The sequence below is a fragment of the Aulostomus chinensis genome, chromosome 17, assembly GCF_037954235.1.
Source record: "Aulostomus chinensis isolate RoL2024-O1b breed Wild chromosome 17, RoL_Achi_v1.0, whole genome shotgun sequence".
Classification (NCBI taxonomy): domain Eukaryota; kingdom Metazoa; phylum Chordata; class Actinopteri; order Syngnathiformes; family Aulostomidae; genus Aulostomus; species Aulostomus chinensis.
Window position 1 is genome coordinate 25472674 of NC_141336.1, and position 20820 is coordinate 25493493.

The 20820-nt window shown below is 51.0% G+C and overlaps 1 protein-coding gene across 5 annotated transcripts; it reads left to right on the forward strand.

Moving 5' to 3' along the window:
* The first annotated feature begins 712 nt into the window (after window positions 1–712).
* Window positions 713–20680, forward strand: LOC147246922 (serine palmitoyltransferase 2-like). 5 transcript variants are annotated; one of them, XR_015109890.1, is made up of 13 exons: window positions 713–998; window positions 3778–3972; window positions 5287–5441; window positions 6194–6342; window positions 6858–6982; window positions 7487–7580; window positions 8949–9054; window positions 12309–12528; window positions 13229–13355; window positions 14551–14686; window positions 15612–15741; window positions 17478–20108; window positions 20183–20677. XR_015109890.1 is itself a non-coding variant. In XM_086183369.1 (12 exons), the coding sequence occupies exons 1-12, from the start codon at window positions 825–827 to the stop codon at window positions 17595–17597; spliced, it is 1731 nt and encodes a 576-aa protein (XP_086039495.1). In that variant the 5' UTR covers window positions 713–824; the 3' UTR covers window positions 17598–20677. The 5 variants fall into 5 exon arrangements, 4 of the variants coding, with proteins under 4 accessions (XP_086039495.1, XP_086039496.1, XP_086039499.1 ...); XM_086183369.1 differs by having other exon boundaries at window positions 17478–20677; XM_086183370.1 differs by lacking the exons at window positions 17478–20108; window positions 20183–20677 and adding an exon at window positions 15856–17458 and having other exon boundaries at window positions 15612–15783.
* The last annotated feature ends 140 nt before the right edge of the window (window positions 20681–20820 follow it).

A 20820-nucleotide genomic window follows, 5' to 3' on the forward strand; every position in this document is an offset into this window, starting at 1 on the left:
AAACCTGAGGAGCCCCCCCCCCCCCCCCCCCCCCCAGACCCACGCAGGTGGAGAGCATCGCACCTCCTCTCACGCCCCTCCCATTTGTTGCGCACGCAGGTGACGACGCTCCACCACCCAGGGCGGTGACCGTGTTACGTAACTCCCCTCCGCTCCGCTTCCTGCTCGTGTTGGTTCCGTCTGAACGTCTTCGCTTCTGTCAGTGTCCTCTTGATGCGGTTGTGATTGCTCACGTGATCTGAATCATTTCTACAGACGTGTCTGACGTGAAGGAGAATGATTCGGTTCCAAATCTGCAAGTCTCGTCTGTCGTTGGTCTCTGATTCAACCTCCATTCACTCCAATCAACTTCAGTCGATCCTCAATCGAAGGACGCGTTCCTGACGTCATGTCACGTTTTGCCCAACAGTTGATTTACAGGAAGCCACGCCCACTCGAAAGTGTCAATCGAATGGGCCCGCCCCTTTCTGCATGCACCGATACGATTAATGGGCGTTGATTTCCGGCGTAAAGCGCCTGGATTTTCAGGTTCTACGGTTTGTGTTTGCGTGCGCGCGCGTGTGTTTGCGCCTGCGTGCGTGAGTGAGTGAGAGAGAGAGAGAGAGAGAGTGAGAGAGAGAGAGTGAGGGAGGGAGAGAGAGTGAGGGAGGGAGGGAGAGAGAGAGAGAGTGAGGGAGGGAGGGAGGGAGAGAGAGAGAGAGTGAGGGAGGGAGGGAGTTGTAGCGCGGTTGTAAACGTCCTGTCACCGCCTTGCACCGCGCCAGGCTTCGTCTTCCTAACTTACATGAAAGTTCCCGTCGCGGCTCCACAACCGTCGGCCAGCAATGACCGAAAGCCCCGCGACCGAGCCAGCCAACGGGGAAGCGTGTCACCGTGCGAAGAACGGACTCAGGTTGGAGAGGAACGGCTTGCTGAAGAGCCTCCACCGCTGCGGTGAGCAGCAGCAGCAGCAGCCCGGCCACCACCGCCGCCATCCCGAGGAGGAGGAGGAGGAGGAGGTGAGGCCCGTGATGGGACGGGGAGAAACAGGGGTAGCATCCACCCGGGGGGCCGGGGAGCTGCCAGCCCGCCGGTGTCGTTGCATGACTCACGACATCTTAAATGCGGTTTCCTGTTTGTTGTCGTCATCGTGCTCCGATTCTCGTATGGTGTGATCGCCAAACTCCATCAACAATATTCAAGTTTCAACATTAACCGCGCTCTCGGCGCGACATTTCCTCCCAAATAGCACGAATCAAATAACGGCGGGTAATCGTTGTGACGTGTCGATTTATTCGGCGTGATATATTTGCTCCGGAGAGGTCACTAATTAATTATAATCCCAACTTTGAGAACTCACCCTCAGCTGTGTTTCTGAAGAGGGGGGCTGTTTAGAAAGGTGGGTGTGACAAATATGAACCTTTTTTAGTGACACATGTATGACGAATTTAAGAGCTGGATCAGCCTTAGCCTCAGGACCTGGTCTTGGCACTGTCACTCCAGAGACCTGCCCCAACCCTGGGATGATGTCTGGGCCAGGAAGGCCAGCAGCAGCCAGGTGCTGGTCTGTCTGGGTTTGGCAGCAGGTTTGCAGGTTGACGTCTTCATCTCATCAGCAGAGAGTTTACTCAAGAGGCAGCAGTGAGTTTTAGCCCTGCGTCTTGCATTCGTCCGTATTTCTTATCTCAGACTGAATAACTGACCTCAGCCATGCAGGAGAATGTTCGCTCTCTTCTGGTTCGTTTCATGTGTTTGATGCCTTTTTGGCTGTAAAAGTCGGGAACATTCCAGTTTCTACTCGCCAGTGGTCCCAAGCATCGCACCTGTTCTGGGAAAATGCATTTCCAAGGGTTAATGACATTTCCACCCTTGGGTACATCTTCTGTTCCCATCCCAGCTGACAGGAGACGCTGCCCCGTGCTGGAACATGAGCGCTCACTGATGGGCGAACAGAGGGACAATTTGAGGCCAAGAGACAAAAGTTGTTCCCTCAAATATTTCAAGGCCAGATTTTACTGAAATGTCTGAATCCAGCTGAAAACCCGAGATGCCGCGTGTCACCTGTTCAGGCTGATGTCAGACACGGCACGTTACTTTGATGACTCGGCCTGAACGTACAAAATGTGGCCGCTGTTGCACACCGGGTCAAGATACGGTTTTATCACTGTTGTGGTACAAAAAGGATGTGAAAAGCTGGAATATGGATGCTGTGTCATGAAGGCAACTGGACTGTGCAGGATCTTGTTGTAGCTGCACGTCACAGCAAGTCAGAGCTCATTGGGTCTCCAGTCTGGAGGCAGAACCGGACCGGCCGGGACGCAGCTCGGCGGATCTCTCGGTGCCGCGGTGACTGTGGGCTGTTGGCCTCTGTGGTGGAGTGCCTGGTGACTGAACCTCAGCTGACTGTGGCTCATGCAAATGTCAGTGTTGCAGCTCTGTAAGGTATTTGAGGGAGAGGCATGACGGTCACATGCAGGGCCTCATAGCCATGAGCAGGGGCGTGATGCGTGGCGGGAGGCTGCGTTGCGTAATCCCGGAGGACCGCGTGGAGGTTCTCTTTCTGCTGAACTGAGAATTGGGAAGTTAATGTCCACTTAGTTCTGTAAGTCTTCGCAGAGTTCAGATGCTGCGGCTCTGACGCGTGCGGGCACCACCGGCGCCATCCTGATGTGGCTGTCAGATCTCTGGCTTGAGTCACACGGTGGTTGATTTCCTGTCACGTTGGTTTACAGCCGGACCAGAACCTCAGCTCCCTCATCGTCCTCTCACTTCCAGTCTGGCAGCACGTAAGTCACCTGTAAGTGAGTTAGAGAAGCTGCAGCCAACTCCAACCGAAGGTGGAGACACTGGATGACATCATGTTGGGATGGAGGCTGGAGGCTTCCGTGCGTCTCAGTGGTCCAGTGGTTCTCTGGAACCGTTCAACTGCTTTGAATCGCCACAAACTCACAAAGACCTGGAACGATTTTGTTGGTCAGAGGTCAAGGTCACCGTGTCTGGCACACGTGGGATCATGCCTGTGTGAAAGAATCCCGCCGCTGTTCGCAGCACCGGCGTGTGGTGCTGGGAATATTTGGCTCCTGGGTATTGATATCAGTGTCAGTACCAAAACTCCGGAACCAGAAATCCCAAGCAGGAGAACGTGCGCGGTGACGGGGTTCTGCCTGAGTACTTGGATCACCAAAGACCCGGCGCAGCTTTGAGTTTGAGTTTTCCGGGTTTGGGTGAGGGATTATTCCCGTCACTGCTCTGCTCCTGGAGGATTATTATTTCATTCAGTCTGATATCAAGTATGAAACATAAAATGAAAGTCAGGTTTGAGAACACAGATGAGGAAGATTGGCTGATCAGAACATGTGCTAATAGCTGGAAGCTCGAGTCCAACGTGTCGACATCTTGTTTTCATGAAGAACCGTCGAAAAATCAAAGACTGAAGAAATCGAAGGGAACAGAAAAGAGCAGGAAACACGCAAGCGACAGGCTGGATTGTTACAGGGTATTTTTTGTCTGAAAAATAAGAATCAGTTGATTTTCAAAATAGTTTTTAGACATGTTTCTTATCGTGGAGCTGTAATATTTTCCTGCCTCGCTGCTGCGTTCGAGGAATGCGAGGAATTCCCAAACACCTCATATCAACACAAGCACATTTCCCTCCTGCTGTGTGACCACATGTGCCAGTTACATGTTGTGTTTTGTCAGTACTTGTCTTTAGTAGTTTTCTACGATGGATTGTAATTATTTGTGTGTGAAGAGTATTCAGTGCTGTGTTGTCACGTGGTCGCTTCTCCCGGTGGCCAGAGTGAAGACGCGTCGCACCATGGCTGTCTGTACAGTCGGCCATTTCTGGAGTCTTTCGAGGAGACCCCCATGCTGGTGGCCGTGCTCACCTACATGGGCTACGGGATACTCACCATCTTCGGCTACCTCCGAGACTTCCTCCGCCACTGGAAGATTGAGAGGTGCCACATCGCCAGGGAGAAGGAGGAGCAAAGGGTGAGACCGTCAAAGTAGTCGGGCAAGTGTTGGGAAGCTGGGACTGATCAGCACCCACAGCAGTGTGAGGATTGTGGGTAGTGTAGTAGAGCAGATACCACCGTTACCACCACTTACCATTATTTCCAAGCTGCTCACTCGTGGTGAGCCAACCTCAGGTGGTGGTGACATCACGGCTGATAATCAACTCCTCTATGGAGGACAGGAATGAGACTTGACCTTCTAGAACCTCAGCGTTGAGCTTCACTTTGATCTCAATCACTCTTTGGTCTTTGATCATCACAGGCTGACATCATCAAAGCTATCCAGAATCCCGCCAGTCGTCTCCGTGCTTCCTCGAGCCGCCGCCGCGCAGACAACATGTCTGCCAGCCATCAGACAAATCGTTAGCCAGTCAGAGACGGACGTACCGCCGTTTTCTTCTGCCGTGGTTGTTAGGAAAACTGCTGCCATGAACACAACAGCAGCAGACGCACGTATTGTGCATTCAGCGCTGCACCTTAATAACGTGTGGAATCCTGTGATTGGTTGTTCAGCAGAGACAAGACCATCAGCAACGCTGCTGTCAAGGAAAATGAATTCAGATGTTGGTGAGGCGGTGAATGGCAGCGATTCATTAGGCCGCGCTGCTCCGTTGCTGGGAGACTGAATGTTTGCCTGCTTACATAGAAACAATAGATGGCACACGGAAAATGAGGCTCAGCTCATTTGTTGCTTTGAGGTGATCTTAGCAAACAATGCAGCTCGGGAGGACTCGCATCCACCTTGCTGTCACACAACAGACACACAAAACCTCCAACTGTCAGTAACGTGATCTTGTCGCCCTGCAGAAGCCAGCAGGAAATACATTCCAGGAAAACGGCCCTCCACAATACGAGCCTGTTTTCCCCTCACATTTGTGCAGTGGGGACACGTAAGATGGCATTTTTGTCGGCACACTGTTAGCGGCGGCGTTATCAGCCTGTGTGGAACGCGTCCTTGACCGCTCCGGTTGTTTTTCAGCTCGTTATATAACTTTTGATAGCGAAGCCCATTGTTTCCCAGTATTTAGTTATGTTGAAGAAAGGAAACTAGCGGTGAGGTCACAAGGACATCCAGTTCCTAAAAAGTCATCAGAAAGTCGAGCAGAACGATTCAGCAACCTGTTAAAATGCGAGGTTCCTTCCTGGTGACCTGCACTCAGGTATGAGAGGAATGCAGCTCTTTAGGCACTCCAACACCTGTCGTTCTGCTCAGTTTCCCTTATTCTTCCTCTCTGTTGGTCATGTGCTCTCTCTGCTCGCCCTCATGATGCTCTAATTCCTCCCTGTCTAGGACTTTGTGCCCCTCTACCAGGACTTTGAGAACTTTTACACCAGGAACCTTTACATGCGGATCAGAGACAACTGGAACCGGCCCATATGCAGCGTCCCCGGGGCCAAGATGGACCTGCTGGAACGAGCCTCCCATGACTACAACTGGACTTTTGAGTGAGCAAACGCTTCTGTACACAACTCAGGCAGGAGCAGCGCGGAGCGGCACGGACCTGCGCCAACACGCTCATCTAAAAATGCCAAGAACGAGTGACACATTTCAGTTCACTCTGACCTGAGCTGAGCTACCTGAGCGGGATCTGGTGCGCCGTGATCGGGTTTCCATCCATGTCCTTTGACGTGTCACATCTGAATGTTTAGATGGAAACTCAAGGACGAAGAGGCAGCTGACAACAGCAACACTGTCCAAAAACATCCGTTCACAACCTTGAGATTGGGAAGGGACATTTCTGGGCAGTTTAGCTGTTGTTAGCCACTAATAGCCATTAGCTCCACGTACATGTCGCTGGCTCTTCCTGCTTCCTGGAGCCGCACAGAGGTAATTCATGCGTTCAGCTGAACCAGTTCACGCCAAACCTCAACAGAGCTAAAAACCACGTGCAGAGGGGATGCAGGGTTGTGAGGACGGCAGGTGTGCAGGCAGGGTCAGCCAGGTGCGGGAATCCAACAGCTCTGCTGCTGACACTGAAGAGGCGCCGCCTCTAATCTGAACAAACACTTGGACTTCCTTGTTGTTGGTGTTTTCAGAGAAGAAAAACAAGCAGGTGTTCTTGCCATTTCATTGCCCTTCAGTCTTTTTTTAATTAGTGTGCCAGCCAGTATTAATTACACTAATAAGCCTGCTAAAACATCAGCCCCCTCTCATTGATCGCTTCCTGTGTGTGATCACCTCCTCCTCTCTCTTCCAGGTACACCGGTCGGGTGGTGCAGGATGTGATTAACTTGGGCTCGTATAATTACCTCGGCTTCGCTGAGAATTCAGGTCTGTGTGCTGACTCGGCAGCTGAGGTCACCATGAAGTTCGGCGTCGGTGTGGCAAGCACCAGGCAGGAGATCGGTACGAAGAACACACACACACACACACTCACACACACACACCTGCTGCTGACGCTGTGGGTGAACACAGCAGCAGGAGAACTCATGAGCTCATCCCTGTACACACAAACGTTCTAGAAGGTTTTGCCGTCCCAAAGAGGTTCAAGCAGCTTAAGAAGAGGTTTGGTGACTCCTGAAGCTTCGTTTCCTGCTGACAGACAAAAGATTTAGATTGAAAGACAAAATATGAAATGAAAAGTTGATCATCAGCCCAGCGGCGTCACGTCTGGAGGAACCAGGAAAACCAGGTTTGATTTGGGATGTCATTGAGGAACACTACACTACCCACAATCCTGAAGTGTATCAGTGATGTCTCTGATTGGTGGAGCGTGCTGTCACCATGGAAGTGTTAACTAAACTCTTCCGGTCGGCCATTTTGAGTGTCAGAAACTGGAACGTGACCAGAACCTGAGTTCCTGTTTGGTGAGAAGCTTGGCGTGTTGTGCTGCCTCGGGCTGACTGGCGTGTGTCTGTCAGGTAATCTGGACCAACACGAGCAGATGGAGAAACTGGTGGCCAAGTTCCTGGGCGTGGAGTCGGCCATGGCGTTCGGGATGGGCTTTGCCACCAATTCCATGAACATTCCTGCGCTGGCTGGGAAGGTGAGAGACGGGACGATGCTCCTTGGTACAGCTGTGGTTTTAATTCTGCTTCTTCCCTCCGGCGCCCCCCCTCGTCTCTTGCGCTTTGTTTATATTCATCACTCAGATTTAATCGCCGCTTCTCTGCTCTTCCTCTCTCTCTGTCCCACTGTATCGTGCGTCCAAGTATTTGCGCTAGTATTTAATGGCCTGAGATGAAGTATTTTTTGTTTGCACACGTGGGCACCTTCCTCCTGTTCCAGTCACCAGGAGCTCCGGCGTCGTTGCGGGAGGAAGCGCTTCCTGTTGGCTTAGTGTCTGTTGGCTGACGCTGTTGAGCAATCTGACACTGCTGCTCTGCACGCTTGTCCGTTGAAATAATGCAGACGGACTCGTTGGTATTGGAGCTGTAGGCTTCCACAATAGAAGCAGTTGCTCAACGTCCTCTCGGCTCTGTCGATGGTAAGTGATAGTTCACCCTCTCACCAGGCAGTCAAGCGTGTGGGTGCTTCTGGTGTGTTGCAGGGTTGTCTGATTCTGAGCGACGAGCTGAACCATGCCTCTCTGGTGCTGGGAGCCAGACTCTCCGGTTCCACCATCAGAGTCTTCAAGCACAACAGTGAGTCAGTGCCCACAAACACCCGTGGAAGACGTGGTCACACCCTTTCCCTCAAATACTTCACCCCAAACCTATGTTTTGTCTTTCAAGTACTCACAAATCAGTGTTTTGAGCTCGCACAGATGTTTATTTTCCCCTCCTGCATCACTTCTGTCTGAGTCCAGAACGCAGGAAGATCCGGCCAGGTATTTTTAGCTTGAAGCTAACGAAGACTGTTGGCTAACAACTGCTAAGAGCTAACAGCTTATTTTGAGATGGGGAGAAACCAACAAGAACACTTGTACTTTAGCGTGGCCGTGATTATGGCGCCACCATGAAGGAGCGCTGAACTGAAGTTTAGCTCATTAGCAAGCTCTCATCTCCCCTAAGAGACGCGTGAAATGTAAATTAGCAGTAGCCGCTGACTCCTGTCTCATGCATCAGCAAGTCCAGCTGAAGGTCTGAGCCTCTCACATCTCAACAACACATCTTTTTATGCAGTTTTGCTGTTGTTAGCGGCCGCTGTCCATTAGCTTCCTGCTAATCATACATGGCTTGTCTTTTTTTTTAGAAATCACCATTAAGTCATGTAGAGGGTGAAACAGAAAGTTACTGCCCGCAGACGCGCCCTCCCCCAGTCGGAGAGCGACCGTCGGTCCCTCAGCGGAGGTGGATTATCGTCGTTCATTACGTCCGGCCATCTGCTGTCATTTCCCAAATGTCTTCTGTCACAGCTGGTCTTCGTCTCCCAGCCCATGCAGCGCTCATGTTCCTGTGCTGATCCTCACGTATGCACATACATGCAAAACCTCATCTCATCATTTTACTCACGCGTGTAAAATAACCCTGTCCAACACGAGCGAGCCTCAGGCCGAGCAGTGAGGCTTCAGGACGTCTAGTAAGATGTTTGTAAGGTATCGGTTGTAGTTGTAGCGTCAGTGTTGACAGGATTTGTTCTCAGGTGGATGACAACATTGCTTCACCTTCCAGACGGGAGCTCCACTCTGTTGAGCATATTTTTCAGTGACATTTAATACGTAATTATTTGTAATTAGCTTTGCAATGAGAAATTAGCCACTCAGCTAACGAAGTGCAGCTTGTTATCCAGCATGTTTCCTGACAGAGAGGACGGTTGGAATCCTCGCTGTGATATTTAGTGGTTAACCACTTTAGATCAGCGACGTGGAGATGATTCAAGAACATTCAAGAACATTCTGCAGATGCTGAGTTCTTCACTCAGGACAATTAGCGCCTGAGGTTTTACAGATGATTAGCATGTAGCTGCTCTGTGGAACTGCGCAAGCAGCAATGAGAATCCGGAGCCGATGACAAACTGCCAGTAGTTTTGTGCCGCCGCTCTGTGTTGAGTGGAAGTGATTTTCCCGTCAGACATGCAGAGTCTTGAGAAACTGCTGAGAGAGGCCATCGTCCACGGCCAGCCCCGAACCCACCGGCCCTGGAAGAAGATCCTCATCGTGGTCGAGGGCATTTACAGGTGCGGCCTCATTACTCTTCGTCCATCACAGCCGTTGTTGTCACGATGTGCAATATTGAATTCTTGGTCTCCAGAGGTGCAGCTCCAGCACACATCTGTACGGCCGATAGCTGACACGACTGAAGCCAAAATAATCCATCCAAAGCCAATTTGATATGATATTCACATCCTGAGAAACATTCTGAATGTTGAAAATAGTTTTTCCTTCTTCCCTGAGCATTGGGAAATCTCATGAAATATATATTCACCACTAATAGGTTTTGTTTTGTTTTTAAATGGCTGGTATCTGCTGATGCGAGAGGCGTTTGCCTGGCGTAGACCACAGGACTTGTAACGTGACGGGGGACGAGAGGCGTTTGCCTGGCGTAGACCACAGGACTTGTAACGTGACGGGGGACGAGAGGCGTTTGCCTGGCGTAGACCACAGGACTTGTAACGTGACGGGGGACGAGAGGCGTTTGCCTGGCGTAGACCACAGGACTTGTAACGTGACGGGGGACGAGAGGCGTTTGCCTGGCGTAGACCACAGGACTTGTAACGTGACGGGGGACGAGAGGCGTTTGCCTGGCGTAGACCACAGGACTTGTAACGTGACGGGGGACGAGAGGCGTTTGCCTGGCGTAGACCACAGGACTTGTAACGTGACGGGGGACGAGAGGCGTTTGCCTGACGTAGACCACAGGACTTGTAACGTGACGGGGGACGAGAGGCGTTTGCCTGACGTAGACCACAGGACTTGTAACGTGACGGGGGACGAGAGGCGTTTGCCTGACGTAGACCACAGGACTTGTAACGTGACGGGGGACGAGAGGCGTTTGCCTGGCGTAGACCACAGGACTTGTAACGTGACGGGGGACGAGAGGCGTTTGCCTGGCGTAGACCACAGGACTTGTAACGTGACGGGGGACGAGAGGCGTTTGCCTGGTGTAGACCACAGGACTTGTAACGTGACGGGGGACGAGAGGCGTTTGCCTGACGTAGACCACAGGACTTGTAACGTGACGGGGGACGAGAGGCGTTTGCCTGACGTAGACCACAGGACTTGTAACGTGACGGGGGACGAGAGGCGTTTGCCTGGCGTAGACCACAGGACTTGTAACGTGATGGGGGACGAGAGGCGTTTGCCTGGCGTAGACCACAGGACTTGTAACGTGACGGGGGACGAGAGGCGTTTGCCTGACGTAGACCACAGGACTTGTAACGTGACGGGGGACGAGAGGCGTTTGCCTGGCGTAGACCACAGGACTTGTAACGTGACGGGGGATGAGAGGCGTTTGCCTGGCGTAGACCACAGGACTTGTAACGTGACGGGGGATGAGAGGCGTTTGCCTGGCGTAGACCACAGGACTTGTAACGTGACGGGGGACGAGAGGCGTTTGCCTGGCGTAGACCACAGGACTTGTAACGTGACGGGGGACGAGAGGCGTTTGCCTGGCGTAGACCACAGGACTTGTAACGTGACGGGGGACGAGAGGCGTTTGCCTGGCGTAGACCACAGGACTTGTAACGTGACGGGGGACGAGAGGCGTTTGCCTGGCGTAGACCACAGGACTTGTAACGTGACGGGGGACGAGAGGCGTTTGCCTGGCGTAGACCACAGGACTTGTAACGTGACGGGGGACGAGAGGCGTTTGCCTGGCGTAGACCACAGGACTTGTAACGTGACGGGGGACGAGAGGCGTTTGCCTGACGTAGACCACAGGACTTGTAACGTGACGGGGGACGAGAGGCGTTTGCCTGACGTAGACCACAGGACTTGTAACGTGACGGGGGACGAGAGGCGTTTGCCTGACGTAGACCACAGGACTTGTAACGTGACGGGGGACGAGAGGCGTTTGCCTGGCGTAGACCACAGGACTTGTAACGTGACGGGGGACGAGAGGCGTTTGCCTGGCGTAGACCACAGGACTTGTAACGTGACGGGGGACGAGAGGCGTTTGCCTGGCGTAGACCACAGGACTTGTAACGTGACGGGGGACGAGAGGCGTTTGCCTGACGTAGACCACAGGACTTGTAACGTGACGGGGGACGAGAGGCGTTTGCCTGACGTAGACCACAGGACTTGTAACGTGACGGGGGACGAGAGGCGTTTGCCTGGCGTAGACCACAGGACTTGTAACGTGACGGGGGACGAGAGGCGTTTGCCTGGCGTAGACCACAGGACTTGTAACGTGACGGGGGACGAGAGGCGTTTGCCTGACGTAGACCACAGGACTTGTAACGTGACGGGGGACGAGAGGCGTTTGCCTGGCGTAGACCACAGGACTTGTAACGTGACGGGGGATGAGAGGCGTTTGCCTGGCGTAGACCACAGGACTTGTAACGTGACGGGGGATGAGAGGCGTTTGCCTGGCGTAGACCACAGGACTTGTAACGTGACGGGGGACGAGAGGCGTTTGCCTGGCGTAGACCACAGGACTTGTAACGTGACGGGGGACGAGAGGCGTTTGCCTGGCGTAGACCACAGGACTTGTAACGTGACGGGGGACGAGAGGCGTTTGCCTGGCGTAGACCACAGGACTTGTAACGTGACGGGGGACGAGAGGCGTTTGCCTGGCATAGACCACAGGACTTCTAACGTGACGGGTGGACGAGAGGCGTTTGCCTGGCATAGACCACAGGACTTCTAACGTGACGGGGGACGAGAGGCGTTTGCCTGGCATAGACCACAGGACTTCTAACGTGACGGGTGGACGAGAGGCCTGACATCAGAACCCAAGAAGTGACCTTTTCCACTGACGCATTTCTGGCCAGTTGGAAAGCCGTCTTCCTCCGTAAACACGCCCCTACGTGAACGGGCCCCAACGCTCAAATGCAGTATCACCCAGTGACCTTAAGGTAGTTCTGAGTTGCTGGACAACAGCTGAGCAGAGTAAACCTCCAGCAGGACTGGAACAGCAGCAGTTCTCCTCCATCAACACCTCTGGAGGGTTGATGACTCGCTGCTCGGTTAGCTCCTCCTCTGCTTGGCGCCTGATATTCTGCCTGACATGGATCGTAAAAGCTTTGAACAGATAAATGTTTTGGCTTCCGTCTGTGAGAGCATTCGTTTCATGGCCTGAACTTTATCTGTCCACCCACTGAATGATGAATGCAGGAGTAATGTTTGAGCTGTCCAGATGTCTGCAGCTCCAGTCTCTTCCAGCTTTACAGCCTCAGCAGTAAAACATAGATTGAAGAGAACAGCTGGCGCGCCACACTGCCTCCAACGTTTGGTTGGAAATGAAGAAATGAATCTGAACATCTCCCCGTAGCATGGAGGGCAGCATCGTCCGGCTGCCAGAGGTCATCGCCCTGAAGAAGCGCTACCGGGCGTACCTGTACCTGGACGAGGCCCACAGCATCGGGGCGCTGGGCTCCAGGGGGAGAGGCGTGGTCGATTACTTTGGCCTTGACCCCTGTGATGTGGATGTCATGATGGGCACCTTCACCAAGAGTTTTGGTGCTGCAGGCGGATACATCGCAGGAAAAAAGGTACTGTCACCGGGAAGAATTCCGATAACTGATCATGAAGCCACTTCCCTTCATTCTCTGTCTCTGTTGATGGTAAAACACAGCCAACCCCAAAACAGCGCTCAAACATTGGTGACAAACAGGTTTGTGCCTTGGACAGTAGATTGCTTTTAATGTCTTAAATGTAATCAGCGCCCTCTGCTGGACGAAGCATGTAGGGACGTCATTTCTGCATCAAACCAAGTCACTTCCGCTGCATGGCGAACAGACCTGGACACGTGACAGTCAGGTGGTCGCCTCTGAAGTTCCACTGGTCAGTGGCAACTCTGCAACAGAGACCAGTGACACCAGTGACACCAGTGAGACTTGTCCTCGTGGTCATGTGGATTTACAGCTTCGTGCTGCATTCCTCACCTAGTTCCTCTCCCATGTGTCACAGAACTGTGTAAACCAAGACTAGTGTCACTCACACACACACACACACACACACACACACACACACACTCCTGGTGGTTTATTATTACTGACAGCACAGGAATCTTCATTTCTTTCAGGATTTTATTGGACTCATTCAATTACTGCCAAGCGCCACGTGCGCATCGCTGGAGCTTCTGTGGCGCTGAAGCGCCCGCGGTGGTTAACCTGCATCTCTGTCTCTTGTGTGACTTTGCTAAGCTTCTCAGTCAGAGCCGTGTTGTTGTTGTGTGTCTGCTGGCTGCAGGAGCTCATCGAGTACCTGCGCTGCCACTCCCACAGCGCCGTCTACGCCACCTCCATGTCTCCTCCTGTGGTGGAGCAAATCATCACTTCAATGAAGTGCATTATGGGAGAAGATGGCACAACCATCGGTGAGTCCACGCCGGGACAGTCACACTCCACTTGTTGCTGAGAAAGACATGACAGACTGGAGACGCGGTGCCGACTCATGATGGATGAACACTTCAGTTACCACAGAGCTGAATATTTGCAACCTACTGCACTTCTCACCAGCTGCCACCAGATGTCAGTGCACACTTACTAGACCAGAGAGAGAGGGGGGGGAGAGAGAGAGAGAGAGAGGGAGAGAAGCCATGACAACGTTGCTTCGAAATTCATTCATTTTCTTCATTCATTCAGCTGAGAGGAGCGTGGAGGTTCCACCTGCTGTGAACCCAGAACCCAACTCTCTGCTAGAAAATGTTGTGAACGTCTTAGAACTGTAAACCCTGAAGAAACAACCGGGACCAGGAGAGCTGCCTGCAACTGGTGGTGACGCACAGAAGCAGGATCCTCTGTGGAGGAGGAAATGTAGGACAGAACAGGGAGGAACCGAGGCTCCTGTCTTTAGAGGAAGGTTCAAATGCCTTTAATCGCATTGGCGGGTTCTGTATGTGGAACCACGATGAGTGCCTGGGGTTTTCTACTTTCAGAAACTTATTTTACATTTCTCATATCTGATTAGAGCCAGCCTGACTATCTTAGTCATTAATAATAAAGATAAATATATCCACTGTCCCATCAAGTTTAGGTTGACAAAAACCTACCAGCAACCACAGCCTCCGACTGAATAATTACTCACCTCAACGCACCAGGGTGGGCGTGTTTAGAAAGAGGCTGAATATGACATAAATATCCTGTTGTGACTCGTGTTTCTGAGCGTGTGTAGCGAACCATCGAAAGTGTTCTTCTCCAGTGGGAGGTGACAAGCATCAGTGAGGAGAAGCTGAAGACGTCGACTCTGCAGGCCGTCTTCGTGCCGCGCTCGCTCGCTCACTCGTGAATGTTTTCAGCTGCACGCCAAACCTCTTCAAAGAAAACATCAGCAGCCTGTCGTTGCTCTGAATCGTTTTGTGTTTTTTCAACCACTGGAACGTTCTTCCGTCTGTAGTTTTCCTCTGGAACTTTCAGCTGTAACTTCTGTGAACGTGAAAGACAAACAGCATCCCAGTCGCCGCCCGGCAGCAACGGTGCCTCCATCCTTCTGTCTCGTTGTTGTTGGTTTTTTTGTGCATTCGTGCTGCCTGTCAGACACGTTTGCTGACAGCGCTCCAACATCGTTCCCAGGTTGTGACCGCGTGCGACAGCTGGCTGAGAACACGGTTTATTTCCGCAAGAGGCTTCGAGAAATGGGCTTCATCATCTACGGGAACAAGGACTCTCCTGTGGTGCCCATGATGCTCTACATGCCAGCCAAGATCGGGTGAGTCGGCCCCCTCCTGGAGACAAATGGAGAGTATTAGTAATGTCACACATTTAAATCTGGGCCCTCCAGAGGAACTGGACGGACGCCATGCTGCTTTATCAATAGTATTTTATTTTGAAAATCAGCAGAATGGGTTCTCTTTTTTAACACTTTACTTCCGAGTGTTGATGCTTCCTGTTTGGGCTGTTGGTGCCGTTCTTCAGCCAGCAGCTTGACGGTTTCTGCTCCTGGAGGAGACTCGCTTGTAGGATATCAGTGGATTTTATTCGCAACCTCACAGAGAAAGACTACACTACCCACTATCCCAAATGTGTCAGCGACGTCTCTGATTGGCTGAGGGCGCTGTTACCATGGAAACATTTATTGAAGGCGCCACTGTCCCGTGAATGTTTGAGAGGAGCCTGTCTGCAGAAACGTGATTTCTGTTTCTGATGAGAATGTTCTCATTTTCTCTGACGCAAGTGAGAGGTTAGCTAGCAGCAACACAAAGTCAAGTCGTGTAGCGTCGGTGGGCTAGAAACATCATGCAATGCCTTGTGGGAGGAGGAGTTCTTAAACTTGAAGATGATCAGGAACACCCTGTATCTTTGGTTTGCTGGGAGTCAAAGGCTTCATGGTCACGAGTTTATTATCCTGTTGGTTGTGGCTCTAAATCTCCTGAGGGGAAGACGGATGAAGTAAGAGAGGTTTTGGTGGTCAGAGGTCGAGTTCGCCGTGAGGCAGCAGCCCTGATGCAGGATGGTGGTTTTCCTATTCCAGATGCAGTTCCCTTTTTTCGTTCCTGTTGTCTGCAGTACTTGGAGTTGCTGTTGTCAAGTCAAACCTACATCCGTCCTGTCTGACAGCGGTGACTGTTAACTGTGATAACCCTCTGACGTCCGTGTCTCTGTCCTCGACTCCTTCTGCCTGTTTGTCCCACCAGAGCGTTCGGCAGGGAGATGCTGAAGAGGAACATCGGCGTGGTGGTGGTGGGTTTCCCCGCCACGCCCATCATCGAGTCCCGAGCTCGCTTCTGCATCTCAGCCGCCCACACCAAGGACATGCTTGACAGGGTAACTCATTACCGCCACGACTCGTTTCCTCTGGTGACAAATGTGAGAGCAGCTTTGAAGTTCCTTGGTCTTCATTTTAAACCCTTCAGTAAAACAGCTGCTCTGACTGAACAGGATTAGCCTCTCATAACAGCTGGCAGGGAGAGAGACAGCGAGACGCTCATCAAGTCCAGACTGACTCTGGTTGGACGGACGGATCACTTCCATGACCGAGCACCAGACCAGGAGAGTTAACTAGTTTGTCGAGTTTATTGGCGTCTACCAGACGACCTGGGAAGTTAGGAAATGGATGTTTTTGGCAGTTCGGTTGCTGTTAGCCGTCCGTCTCCGTTAGCTTCCAGCTGAATGTACCTGGCTGGCTCTTACTGCATTCCTGAGTCACTAAGAAGTGATGCAGGAGGGGGAAAAACACTTTTGTGAACTCAAGACACAAAAATACCTTCTTGGCTGAAGTATCGCAGGAAAACTAGAGTTGTTTTTCCAAATGTTTTCTCCTCCACACAAAGCGCCTTCGACCAGCTACCAAAGCTGCATCGTTTTACCCCAAATTAAAAAAAGACACAGAGTCTTTTACTGTCTACAAGCCTCTGTAGGTGTCCTGCTTCTCTCCTCTGCCCCTCAGGAGAGGAGTCCCATGAGCTTTGTCTTTATTCTGGTAATAATTGTTGAAGGAAAAAGAACTTGGCTCTGCAAGAGCAGTGAAAACAGAGAGGTGTGAGGTTGAAGTGCATTTCTGAAGAACAGAGCAGACTGACCTCGTGAGGAAACACAAGTCTCTGAAGCCAAAACACGGCACGGCCAAAAATACTGGAATAAAAGCTCTTTCATTTCCAAAGAGTCCGAGCGTTGGGTTTCAGCAGCTCAGTCCTCACTCCTCTGGCACTGAGGGAGATTAGATGAGGCTTTTAGTGAGTCAAATATCTTCTTTACTGCATCTAAAGTGCAGTTACAAAGGTCAGCGTTTGTGTCCTAGAAAGTTATTTTTACACACTCTACGTCTGTCAAACTGGAAATGTCCCAGTAGGAAAATGGGAGGTTCTTCAGGAGCAGGTTTGATGTCTCTCGACAGTGTACGGGAGGAAGTCGACAGCTAGAATAACCCTTGGTCAGGGAGGACGTTCATGAAGCTAATGTCATGTTAGCCTGCCGGCGAGCCGTTTCACCGCACCTCTACACTGCAACTGATAGAAGCAGAAATGTTAAACCTTCCGAGCCTCATTTGTATTCTAAGAAACAAGAATAAGAATCAATGAGCCGAAAAAAGATGAGATGATCAATTGACGGCGGACAGACCAGACCAATCAGATGATGTAAAATCTCAGAGATTATCCTAGAGGTCGACTAGAGGTCAGTGAAAAGAAGACGAACAGCGAAGAGGAGCTTCAGCTATTTATTGTGTGGCTTTGATGTCCCGTAGCAACACATGAGAGCCCCGCCCACTCGGAGACTGATGGCTAACAACAGCTAAAGTGTTCAATCTGTCCGTTTCCGAAGTCGCCAGGTCGCTGGTGTAGTCCAGGTCTTCTTAATCCAGAGGTCCGATCAGTAATCCACGAACACGTTGTTTCGATGACGTATAAACAAGCATGGTGGTGCAGAACACGACCAGCTGGAGCATTCAGTCGAAGCGACTCACTCGCCTCCGTTCATGTTGGCTTCCTGTAAGTTTGTCATCACAAACAGATGTGTTTTGACTTGTGGCAACTTGGAACGTCTCCCTGCTTTTGTGTCGACAGGCGCTGGGTGTCATCAGTGAGGTAGGAGATCTTCTTCAGCTCAAGTACTCACGACACAGAATACAGCCGTCTTTGTCTCGGCCGTTTGATGACAATGTGTACGAGGACATCGACGACTGATGGACCTCCCGAACGGGTGAAGATGTCTTCCACAAGCACCGAGATGTGCACTTGTCACTAGCTTGCCATGTTGTAAACCCCGCCCACCCCCCATCCCCACAAAAAGACTTTCCATGATCATCTAACTGTACATTGCCTTACTCAAACAGCAGAACTTGTGGCGAACACTGAAAACTGCACCTCTGATTCCTCCTGTGTACTTTTTGTTACTTTTTTGTACCATTTTGTTTCTAAGAATGTTTTCTTTGGTATCTTGTTTGTTGTGCTTGCAGCTTTGCTTCGTGGTCATGAACGGGAGGTGGAGAGTGTTTCTAAAACTGTGAGCTGCTGGCATTTATTTGAGTGAGAAATTAACCATCGATCCAAAGAACCAGAACTGTTCTGGTTCTGTTCTGTCTCTCATCCAGAACTGTTCTGGTAGAACCAGAACAGTTCTGGTTCAAAGCGCAAAGCGGGAACTCTGCCTGTCTTTGACTCCATTAGGTTGACACACATTCCTCCGAATGACAAGCGTGGTGTTTGCTGGCGCCCTGAGGAAGTGCCGCGTTGATGCTGAGGGTCTGAGATAACAGAGCTTTTGAGATGAAAGACAAGATTCAGGGTGGCTTTGATGCTCTCTGCCTTTGTGCGGGCGGCTATAAAAGCAGCCAGAGATCAAAGGTGATGGCCGTAATTCACCCGGTGCGCTGACTGAGACAAAGCGAATGAGTAAAGGGGTGGAGCATGTCTTCTTAATCAGAGATTAAAGTCGAAAGTTGGAGATCAAAGTCAGAGATCAAAGCAGTGTGACACAACCTCTGCACTCGTAGTTGTTCAAGCCAGGCTTCACCCAGAAATCAGCATCTTAGGAGAGTTCAGCTGCTGTTAGCATCAGCCTCCGTTAGCTTCAAGCTGAATATACATGGCTGGCTCTTTCTGCATTCTGGAGTCACAAAGAAGTATTAAAGGAGGGAAAAAACATCATTGTGAACTCAAGACATGCAGTAGTGAGTACTAAATACACGAAATACACTTGGGGTGAAGCACTGTGTTGTTGTGTGGTGGACATTCTGATGAGTGGAGATGAAAAATATCAAAGCGTACCAGTTGTGTTGGATGGCTGTCGAACCAAAGGAGTTTAAAGTGGACCATCGTTTTATTTCTTATCCTGTAACAACGAGCGCCACAAACGCATCTCTCACCTGACTGGTTGGTCGGCCTTCGTTGACGAAACGGGGAACAGGCATGAGACGTGCAGGAAACCACGAGCATTCATTGCAACATCCCAGCACAGCTTCACCAAACATCTCCCCTCCCACACTGTCGTCGATGTTCTGCCGAGACTGAATCAGTCCGGCTGGATAAAGATGACGAACATCTGGCTTCCATCGTCAGTGGGGAAGTTCCACAACCAGCGCTCGTTCTCGGGTCCAGGGACTCTGCATTCGTCTGTACCTTTTCCTGCGTCTATCTCAGTGGCGGTCGTGCGAATGTTCAGTCTCTGATGGTCATTGCACGGCACACTCGTGACCCAGAGTCGACTGGCCTTCATAGACGCCGTAAAGTAAGAGAGCCATCAGGAGCACACGGCGTCAGTGCTGCCAGGAAGGTCTACATGCATCAACGCTGCAGTCGGCCTCGCCTCTCCCGTCATTGGTCCTCTGAGGTGGATCGTAGACCGACCTCCTCACGTCTTCTGTTTCCTGTTAAAGATTTCTATCGGTTTAACTTGTGTTTAGGTTTTTAGTGACATGCAGAAACAGAGTTGTGATTCATCACATCATCTTTGTGAAATGGCAGTTCTGTCTCTCCAAGATGACATCAGAGGATCCACTCGGGTTCGTTAGTGTCATAAACCTCAGCTGCTTTGTGTCTGGACATCCAGACGGCTCCAGTGCCACCTGTGCTAACAGTTAGCCATCGTTCAATGCTCGTGAAAGGCTGGAATCAGCGTGTGGCTGGGGGGAGGGGAGCTTGCTTACATGTTGTGGTAGAAATATCATGCCTTCCCTCCACATTCTGGTTTATCTGGATGTTGTGTTTACACTTGCATGTGTGCGCACTGGCAAGTCTTCTAGAACCAGTCACCCCTCGTACTGGTACAGGAGTGACCCACTGGAGATCAACCACATTCACTCTTCTGCTCCTGGAACTTGTTTGAATGTCACCTCAGGCCGTGTGGGTGAACATCTGTCCGTGTTCGTCACTGCAACCGGGAGACGTAGAAATGTTCGATGTCCCTGCGCTAAAGGTGGAGTTACACTGCTCTTCTTACGGATGCGGAACAGACCCACGCTGTGCGTCGGCAGGAGAGGCCACCAAGGTTACTGAAGAAAGAACTGTATTCTTTTAACAGCCTAATATTATGATGTCAAATCCAAACACTTGAGGCTTTTTGTCTTTATGATGCTGTTTGACCAAAATGTCTTGTGAGTTGCTGCTCAGCTGCCGTCAACGTGATGCGTCACTCAAAAAGCGTGTAGTGGAGGAGTTCAGCAGAGGAACATCTTTGGCAGGTCGGGACACGCACGAGTGAGTACTTGGAAGGCAAAATACTCTTTGGGTGAAGTATCACCTCAATGAAAACGACACACTGTACTCTTCAGGATGATTGGCACTTGATGAACTGCATCCAACAAAGGAGAAAACTGTCCTTTGATGAAAGAGCTGCTGGAAAACCTTCAAGCCTTTCGAGGGTCTTTGTGCTCTGTTGGTGCAAGACGACATGATGTGTGACAGTTGATGCTCCTGATGCTTCGTGTCCATTGTAAATGTGTTCACTTGTAGCCATAGAGAAGCGTGGTGAGAACTGGCAGCTTTAGTTGAAACCACTCTGACGGCGGAGGCGATCATCTCAGTGGTTCGCTCCCGTCAGAGATCATTCGATTCTGTTCAAGTGCCTTGAAGCTAAAGACGAATGCCGACGATAAATTCTGTCAGCTGTTGGATTGATGGTCTTATACAGGCTGGTCTTGAGCACCGAGTCTGTTGATTAACGGTCGTGCGTTTGGTGAAAAAGAAAATGACTTGTGGCAACACATCAGCAAGTGATCAGTGTGTTCAGTGTAACCCATGTCAGTAACACCAGTCAATGATTAAACCAATAAAAACACCCATGTTTGGAGGGTCTCCACTTTTGTCACGTCTCTCCCTCAACTCACCTGAGGGTTATCAGACAGATGAGCAACCTTCACTCTTTCCTCCCTTCAGCACTGACACCCAGAGGTTAAGTCCACATGTTCAA